This window comes from Callospermophilus lateralis, chromosome 4, assembly GCF_048772815.1.
Source record: "Callospermophilus lateralis isolate mCalLat2 chromosome 4, mCalLat2.hap1, whole genome shotgun sequence".
Lineage (NCBI taxonomy): Eukaryota > Metazoa > Chordata > Mammalia > Rodentia > Sciuridae > Callospermophilus > Callospermophilus lateralis.
The window spans coordinates 71,175,133-71,184,474 of NC_135308.1; the positions used below are offsets into that span (position 1 = coordinate 71,175,133).

The 9,342-nt window shown below is 43.5% G+C and overlaps 1 protein-coding gene across 4 annotated transcripts; it reads right to left on the reverse strand.

Moving 5' to 3' along the window:
- Positions 1 to 909: 909 nt before the first annotated feature.
- On the reverse strand, positions 910 to 8,036 carry Ing4 (inhibitor of growth family member 4). 4 transcript variants are annotated; one of them, XM_076852589.1, is made up of 8 exons: positions 7,975 to 8,036; positions 5,039 to 5,110; positions 3,226 to 3,392; positions 2,943 to 3,048; positions 2,661 to 2,766; positions 2,266 to 2,413; positions 1,676 to 1,737; positions 910 to 1,589 (listed from the first exon to the last, which is right to left on the reverse strand). In XM_076852589.1, the coding sequence occupies exons 1-8, from the start codon at positions 8,009 to 8,011 to the stop codon at positions 1,550 to 1,552; spliced, it is 738 nt and encodes a 245-aa protein (XP_076708704.1). In that variant the 5' UTR covers positions 8,012 to 8,036; the 3' UTR covers positions 910 to 1,549. The 4 variants fall into 4 exon arrangements, with proteins under 4 accessions (XP_076708704.1, XP_076708703.1, XP_076708702.1 ...); XM_076852588.1 differs by having other exon boundaries at positions 2,661 to 2,769; XM_076852587.1 differs by having other exon boundaries at positions 2,934 to 3,048.
- Between the last annotated feature and the right edge of the window lie 1,306 nt (positions 8,037 to 9,342).

Sequence of the window (9,342 nt, forward strand, 5' to 3'; positions counted from 1 at the left end):
GGCCCCGGAAGATCCGACCGTGTTTCCTGGCCTCTAACCGGCCAAGCCACAGACAGCGGTGGTGGCGCGGGCTGGCGCGCAAGAGTGCAGGTGAGGCCCTACGTCACAAAGGCGGGGCCACCGCGGGTGGGGGTGTGGAGCAGGGGCGGAGCCAAGAACCCAAATGGCCAAGTGGCTGGAGGGCATCGCTCAGGTCAGGGCAAAACCAGCAGAACAGCGAAGGCCACCATTCATGTTCTATCTTCGATGAGGCCTGTTGTTCTTGATTACCTCATTTAATCTCCACAGTAATCCCAGAAGGTGGATCTATTATGATCCTTATTTTACATGCAGGGAAATCAGGGTTTAGAGAAGCAATTTGTCCAGATGGTGGAGAGACCTAGATGTGAGCATAGGCAGGGTTCTGTGGCCGGCAGTGATGGAATGTCCAAAACAAGGGGTAGGAGACAGAGGATGCCTCCAGGTAAGATATAGGCAAAAGGGAAAACAAGTTAAGGGTTCACAGGAGGGAGTGCTCGGGTATAAAGATGTCTCTGAAACTCTAGGAAATAGATGCCAAGAGGGAGATGAGCAACACAATCCATTAAGGTATGGGAGGAAAATATCTGTCTGCACAATGTTTAAAATAAGAAATCAAGCTAATATTTACTATAGTAGTACACATGTATAACACAAATACATCATTTATTGGAAATTAAGTAAAAAGATGTCTTATGGAGAAAAGATGCACAATTTACAAAGTTCTGAGTCACACCCTCCAGCCAGTGTTGCCTTCCCCAGGTTGAGAAGCTGTAGATGCTGGTGCACAATATTAATTCAGGTTTCTTGTCCTAATTCTGGGATGTCATCCTCCCACCTCTCATCCAACCCAGAGGGTGCAAAAAAGAATGCTTAGCACATGTACTGAAATAGTGTCTCTACAATAAACACAGCAGGCCAACACGTATAGCTTTTATTTACCTATCCAGGCTCCTTTTACATGTGAGTTATCTGCATTCCACCTTGCCCCCTCTCCCATTCAAGGTCAGGATGAATCCCCTTGGCATAGAGGATGGGGTGTCCCTTCAATGAGGGCCACAGCCCAAATGATCCAGGGCATCCCCACCATGAAAAAACAGGAAGAGAATGGAGAAGAGAGTTCATACCTAGCTCCCCACAGGGTAGCAGGAGGAGGATTAAGGGAGCCAGAGGAGTGCCCTATGCTACTTCCCCAGTCCTCAAATACAAAGCAAGGGAAATCAAGAGGACCCTTCCTCTGAAATACAGCACCAACCTCAGCATGGAGGCAAAAGGACAGTGGGCAAGCTTACTTCCCAACCAGGGGGAGGGCAGAATGAGAACACATACCATTAGTGGTTGCGGCACCCCTCCCTACCAGGGTTTGAATGCAGCCTCAGCACCGGGAATGGGGAAGGGGAAGAGAAGGGATGACAATACTGCATCATCCATTTCTCCCTGAACCCCCCTGGCCCCACTACAGGCATTCCTCTGCCCACTAGCCCAGATCAGGGGATGTGGAAGAAATTGTGTTGGAATCCAAGGCCCTTATCTATTTCTTCTTCCGTTCTTGGGAGCAGCGTGGGCAAAACCTAGAAAGCAAAAACAAAGAGATGGGTGGGGGGAAAGTACCCTATGCCATCTAGCTTTGCAATAGTCCAGTTAGGCTGCAACTTACCATTTCCCCCGAGGCTTGGTTGTCAATCCCACACAGGCGAAGTGGAACCACTCAATGGAACACTGGAAAAGGAAGATGCAGTAGTTAGGAGCCTGGATGGTGGAAAGAAAGCCCTCATAAAGATTCTTTAGGAGTGTACATATATCCCATCCCTTTGGAAACTTTCTGGAAGGCACAAGGCCACCCATATCCATTGTTTTTTGTTTTTAAATATTTACTTTTTAGTTGTAGTTGGACACAATATCTTTATTTTATTTATTTATTTTTATGTGGTGCTGAAGTTTGAACCCAGGGCCTCGCATGTGCTAGGTGAGCACTCTACCGCTGAGCCACAATCCCAGCCCCTCGTTTTTTGTTTTTGAGACTGGGTCTTACTGTGTTGCCCAGGCAATCCCTGAACTCCTGGGCTCAAGTGATCCTCGTGCTTCAGCCTCCTAAGTAGCTAGGATTACAGATGCATGCCGCCATGTCCTACTTTCAGCCATTGTCCTTCATTCTGAAGTCCCATTCTTCAATCATGGCTCCCCCATTTTAAACCCACTCCTTTCATGTCCCTCAGAACCCCACATCCTGAGGTAAAAGGTTCTCACATCAGGGTTGTCACAGCCAATCATCTCTCCATAGGAGACCTGGTGACAAAGGCAATAGGTGGGTTCGTTGGGATCCACAGGCATATCCAACACATCAGAGGGATGGACACTGCCAAAGGTCACTGAGGGCATCCCATACTCAGGACTTCTGTATGCCAAGAGGAAGAGAAATTGTCATTTGCAGGAAGGGAAGCTACGACCTAAGGCTCTGAGGCGGTAGAAGGAAATCCTGGTGGGGCTTCTCCTCTCCATCCAGCAGACACCAAAGTGATGAGAATAGTTATTAACAGAAAATAGGAAAAGTGGCAAAGGGCAGTGCAGTGTAGGGTGAGAGTGGGATGTCAGGAGAGAAGAGGATGTTACTTGTTAAAGAGTATGTCATCTGAAACACTCACGTGCGCACAAGTTTTAACTTCTTCTGGGCAGCCTTGGGTGCTTCTTCATCTGAGTTTTTCCCTTTGGATCGCGCACGGGCAGCTTTCTTCTCCTTTTGAGTCCGGCCTTCTAGGGAAGAGGGGGAAAGCCAGAAGGCAGGGAGATAGAAAGATGGGTTAAGTCCTCTTTCTTCCTCTTCTTTGCAACTTGGTACTCCTCCCTCATAGGTGAAGAGCAGATCTCTTCTCCCTCAGAGTCCTCACCCACTCTCACAGCCCCGCCCCCCTCCTCACTCTTTTTGCCTTTGCTAGAAGAGCTGTCATAGTCACTTGACTCGATCTGTTTCTCCTTCAAATCAGCCTCAAAACGGGCCAGGTCTGTGTCCAGTCGCCGAATGTGTTTGTCAACCTGGGAGAGAAGGAAGGAGAAAGGAGAGATATAAGCCTGGTTCTAATTAAAGAAAAACAGGCTAAGGTAAAATCTACGGATCTCCCAGATCCAAAACAGATTCTGACAGCTGAAGGAGGGGTCTAAGACCCCAAAGATTAGATGGGAGGTAGTGGGGAGCCATGAACAGGGCCATACCATCTCATAGGTCTGCATGGCAAGCTGCACCTTGTCGTCACCAAATTCCTTGCACTTGCCATAGGCTTCCTGGATCTGTCTGAGAAGAGCCAATTTTTCCTCGGAGCTCAGGTTGCGGGCGCTACTCATATATTCAGTGGCCAACTTGTCAATTTCAGCCTTCAGGTCTACAACAGAGACAGAGGCCTGGTCACAATGGCTCCTGGGCGGCTAGATGAAACACACTTCTTGCTCTTGTTCCTTGGACTTTTTCCATTGACCATCATGACCTTTGAAATAAAACCTACTGAATGTTCACAGGAACTGTGCCATGTACTCATATCAACACTATTTGTTTTAAAGATGCCTTCAAGGTGTTGACAACATTGCTAGCATAGTTGGAACTTAAATTACTGCAATATATTGGGGGATTCTTTGCATACCACATTAATATGAAGTATATTTTTGTTGATGTTTATACATGCTTCTTTGCAGAGCTTGCTGCTTCTTGATCCATGAATGTCATTCAAAAGACTGCCTTGTTTCTTGTTTCATAAGCATCCCTCAGAAGCTCTGATAGTAGCAAACTAGGCTAGGTCATCTGTTGCTCTGGCTTTTAGGTCTCACAACTTAAAATTAGGCCCTCTCTCTTCTGCTTGCTTATTGTCCACATATTTTGCTGATCATTTGCAACTTGCTTATATTTTCCATCACTTTGTTCCTATTTGTCCATCTTAGATATTTCTCCAAACAGTTTGAAAAGGTAGTGATATCCCAGGACACTAACTGAAGATGTTTACTCCCTAATGTATGATAGGGCTCAGAAAAAAGTCTGACTTTAACACCATACAGCTGTGTTAACACAGGTAATGGGGAAGATATGCAAACACGCTATGTTTATGTTCCACTTCATTCCAGGCCTTTGAAAGCAGCTTAAAAAGAAGCATATAGTTCCATAATCTCCAGCTGGTTTTTACATGAACTGAAGAGTCAGAACTGTATAAATTAGATTCTCATCATTTGGCAGGCAGTTCTCACAGGTTGATGTCCAAGATTTTAGATGATGCTCACATTTTCATGAGTAAACTTAGTAAAGCAATTTAAAACACAGCTTCACGTAACCTAATACCAGCTTATTACATCATTGAGCATGAATACAAAGGATGGAAGGTAAAAGCTATATATCCTTCAATGGGTATGGCGATAGCTCCAATAGACATCTTGGATCTTGAAGAGACCAACTTGATAACTGTAATGTAGCTTCCCTCAGGTTCCAGTAACTGCCTCAATATAGCCAAATATCCTCAATGTCAAGGCTGAAGATGTTATCTATTGCTTCTGTAAGATTGAAGAATACAGTGTAGCATCCTGATGTTAATTGCTTCTTCTCTTTTGTCTTTCACTCTCTTTTTAAGAACTTCTCATACAACAGAGCTCCTGTCTATAGACATGAAATGTAATCTAAAACCAATGTAAATTTTGTGAGAATAACATTAACAGGGAAGCAGAAACAATATAGTTATCCTATAAGTATATTGGACACATACAGCAGAAGTGATGCTAGAATCAATTTTGGTTTCTTGAATTCTTCTTGAGGTAGATATAAAGAACATAGCATCTCTTGAGTTCTTGAGGCCTTGTCTCAATACTTCATTTGTTATGGAAAAGTGATATAGAAATGAGGATCAATAACCTCTTTTAAGAATTCCAAGAGAGTTTTAAAAAAAACTCAGATAGTTCTCCAAATCACACCAGATGATGTGGTAATAGCAAGTAGGAAAATAAATGATTACACACACTCATCATACATAAGAACTGCTTACTCTTTACTTACCCTCTGTTCTTTGGTCAAGGTCCCTCATAAGTTGAAAGTTTCTCTGTAATTCAAATGGGAGGTTTTCAATACCTAGAGAATAGAGAGAAACATAATTACTGGACTATGCACAGATCTTAGCAAGAGCTCTACCACTGAGCCACACCCCTAGCCCCCATATTTACAATTCGTGTGTGTTTATGTTTACATGTATGGGGATGGGGATGGAATCCAGTGTTTTGAACATACTAAGTATGTAATTCTTACCACTATGCCACAACCTCAGCCCTTTATATACATCTTTTTAAAGTAAAATTCCATCTTCCCTAATTTGAACCTCTGGATTTGTGATAGCATTCATAGTTCCTTTCTTTCAAGAGTCATATTCATTCTTCTCTCCTCCCAACTATTTGTCCACCTCTGCACAACTATCCCACGCTTCTCTTCAGTGACTTTACAAATCAGCCTTTCCCTTTCCTCTATTTTTTAATCTCTGTCTCCAAGCATCTTGCCCTCAACTTACAAATAACATCATGATATTCTCTACTACTCATCACAGATAATCCAATCAATTTTCTATACGGTAGACCAAATGTTCTTTTAAAGAACAGAAACCAGTGATAGAGTGCTTAGCTAGTATGTATGAGGTCTTGGTTTTCATTCCCAGCACTGCAAAAATAAAATAAAAATTAAAAAAGCAAATCAGTGCATGTCTGTAATGCCAGCTACATAAGTGGAGGTAGGAAGACCAAGAATGTGAGGTCACCTGGGCAAAATAGTGAGATTCCATCTTTAAAGAAAAGCAAACCCAATCAAGTCACTCTCCTGCTTATAACCTTCCAGTAACTTCCTTTATTTTTTGGTACTGGGGACTGAACCCAGGGATACTTTTACCACTGAGCTACATCCCAAGCTCTTTTTATTTTGAGATAGGGTCTCTCCAAGTTGCTGAGGCTAGCCTTGAACCTGTGGATTGTTCTGACTTAGCCTCCTGAGACAATGGGATATAGGCATGTGTACCACACCTGGCAACCTTGCAGGAACTTCCCATTGCTGGTTGGATGCCTACTAAATTTGTAAGTTTTTCTAAACTTAGCTCAAACCTAACTTTCCTAGACTTTTGACAAGTGCCAGATATATAGGCTATGAAGGTAGCCCATCTTTACCTTTTTTAGTGCTTATCCAACTGTAATTAAATAATTCTGTAATTAGTTATTTGGTGTCTGTCTCCTTAGCCCTTCAAGAGGATGAAAACATGTATCTTATTTTCTTCCATTTCCCTAGCGTTTACAAGTATAACTTGAATACAAAAGGTACTCAGTGAATACTTGAATAAATGAATGAAAATATTTAAGCCTTTCCCATACAAGAAAAATCTCTTCCCATGACTCCATCTAAACCTTTTTTTTTTTCCTCCATGCTGGGGATTAAACCCAGGAGCTTATTCATACTAGGCAAGTTCTCTACCACTGAGTTACACCCTCAGCCCTTTAAAAAATTTGTTTCCCTTTTTGAGACAGAGTCTTGCTGAGTTGCTTAAGGCCTCTCTAAATTGCTGAGGCTGGACTCAAATTTGAGATCCTCTTGCCCCAGCCCCCCAAGTCATTGAGATTACAGGCATGTATCACCATGCTTGGCCATACATTACTTTAAAATCAAACTTGTTAGCTTGCCTTAAAAGACTTTGTTCAGCTGGGACAGTGGCACACACCTGTAATCCCAGTGGCTCAGGAGGCTGAGGTGGGGCATCCCAAGTTCAAAGCCAGCCTCAGCAATTTAGAGAGGCCCTAAGCAACTTATTTAGCAAGACCCTGTCTCAAAATAAAATACAAAAAAAAAAAAAAAAGGGGCTGGGGATGTGGTCAGTGGTTAAGCGACCCTGGATTCAATCTCCAGTACAAAATAAAAAGACTTTGTCCAATCTAGCACCACTCTCTCTCCAGTTTCACTTCCTTATCTCTCACCTTAAAGTCATATATATCAAATATTATGAACTCAGTTTACCTAACCTAGCCACAAACCTATCACAATACCTGTGCTGATGCTTTCCCCAACCTGGAACTCCCTTTCTCTTTCCACGCAGGCAAGTAAGCACTTATCCTTAACACCCTATCAATATATGTCAGTAAAGCTTTACCTATATCCCCAGGTAATCAACCCCTCTCTCAGGTAATCAGTGTTGCCAACTGTCCTTTAAATGTACCCCCAATATTTCGCTTGTCAAACTTTAAAAATTATTTATTTGCAGAATCTGTTTCTTACTAGTTTGTGAGCTTCTTGAGGGCAGGGGAATGTTTTTTACCTATTTTCTCATATCCCCATTGTCAAAGCATTATGTTTCTCAATAAATTTGTTGAATGAATGACTCTCAACACTAAAACGTTAATTACACAGGGTGACAGGATTTGTGAAAGCATAGTTTACACAAATGGGGTAAACACCACCACATTTTCATTTGATAGGAATTGGATTTGTACTCAGTGAGAAGAAGCGGTCCAGTTTATCAACAGATAGTGGTCGCTCATGCCCACCCCCCTATGAGATGCTACTTCTGAGAAAGAACAGATTGCATAAGATTTAAGCAAAGTCTTTGCCGATACCCCAAATGACAATGGTAATACGGATTCTGAACGACTTCGGCGGAAAAAACCTACCCTGAAATTTGAGACCCTGAAAAATAGGGGTACCAAAAAATTTCCCTGCTATGCCTACAAGCCCTTCAAGATCCACGACCTTGGGCCCCATCGCGCAGCCCCTCCCAGTTCTACACCCAACAGCGAGGCCTCGAGCCTACTGCCCCGCCCCCTCTTTCTTCACACCCTCCAATATTTCCTCCCACAGATCTCCTTCATAATTGTGACGACCTCGCCATCAGGACTTCGGGGCCATAGATTCTCTCAGCCCTGATCCCCCCACCACTCTATGACCCCTGACCCCCTCCTCCAGACTGCTCTTACTGTCCAGATAATGTTCCAAATACATCCCCGCAGCCATCTTGAAGCAAAACAAAGCAACTTCCGATCCGCCCCGGAAGTGACTGAAACGCGACAAGCGCTGCCGCTAATCTTGGTTTAAGAAACTTTCCGTCCTTAAAACAACTTCCGCCCTTATCCGAGAGGACATATCCGCCTGACGTTGAAACTTTTCCTTTTGCGTGGGGAGTCACGACCGCCCACAGCGAGGCTGCTGTAGTTCACTTCCGCCCTGAGACTTGAGTACGCGACCGAGACAGTATGACGTCATGGGAGATCGCCATTTTGCATTTTCTAGCAAACTTTTTATTTTCCCTCCAAAATGAGAATGTGTGGTAATGGGGGGAAAAGACGGTTCTCTTTAGGATCGTATTCTATATATATCTTTTCAGCAACTGGGGAAGTTCAACTTATTTTACTTTTGCAGATTACGAATCTGGTGACCAAAGCAGTTTCCAAGATTTTCTCCAAGGCAGCGCGTTTCTTTAAGAAGCTATGGAGGAGTCATCAGGTCTTGTGTGATTTAAACCCTCTGAATTCCTGTTCATTTACATGAATATCATCTTTTAGGTTATTGTTATTGTGGCGCCGGGCACGGAACCCAGGGCTTCGCACATGCTAAGCAGGTGCTTTACCACGGAGCTATATCTTCATTTTTTAGTTAAGATTCAGTAATTACAAATAAAGCTATAATTCTGTACACTTTTTGTCAGGGCTCTCTTGCCACTTTTTCAATTGGGGAGATCCCTATTTTTGTCGTTCTCCCCGCCCCCCCGCCGCCGTTTTGGGTGATGGTAGGATTCAAGCCTAGTGCTTTGCACATGGTAAGCAAATATTCTACCACTGAGCCACAACCCCAGCCCCTAATTTCCCTTTCATTTTAATTTCTACATAGTAATTATTAAGGGATTGGGAAACAGAGTTCTATTACAACTCAGATGGCAGTCATCCTAGTCAGCTAAATATAAAGAACACAATTAATTTTCATCGCAATCAAAAGCAATCTAGAGGGCATGACAGGCTGCTATCACACTGAGGAGTCAAAATTCAAAGCCCATATGCTAAGTTGTGTAAGGTAATATCTTAGACATAGGTGTCACCCCGACATTACACGGCAGGTTTTTTTTTTCTTTTGCAGCGGGACGTAGGGGGGGTTGAAGTCAGGGGCACTCGACTCTCTGAGCCATATCCCCAGCCCTCTTGTATTTAGAGACAGGGTCTCACTGAGTTGCTTAGAGGGCACTTTTGCTGAGGCCGACTTTGAACTCCCAATCTTCCTGCCTCAGCCTCGAGCTGCTGGGATTACAGGTGTGTGCCATTGCACACAGCGCGGCAGGCTTTTAATATGACGAT

Bases quoted from the DNA above. Each gene is read 5' to 3' on its own strand.
- Ing4 (XM_076852586.1), bottom strand. From the start codon at position 8,011: ATGGCTGCGGGGATGTATTTGGAACATTATCTGGACA. The intron at 5,111-7,974 runs GTAAGAGCAGTC...TCTATTCTCTAG, and splicing joins TTTGGAACATTATCTGGACA to GTATTGAAAACCTCCCATTT. The intron at 3,393-5,038 runs GTAAGTAAAGAG...TCTCTGTTGTAG, and splicing joins CCTTGACCAAAGAACAGAGG to ACCTGAAGGCTGAAATTGAC.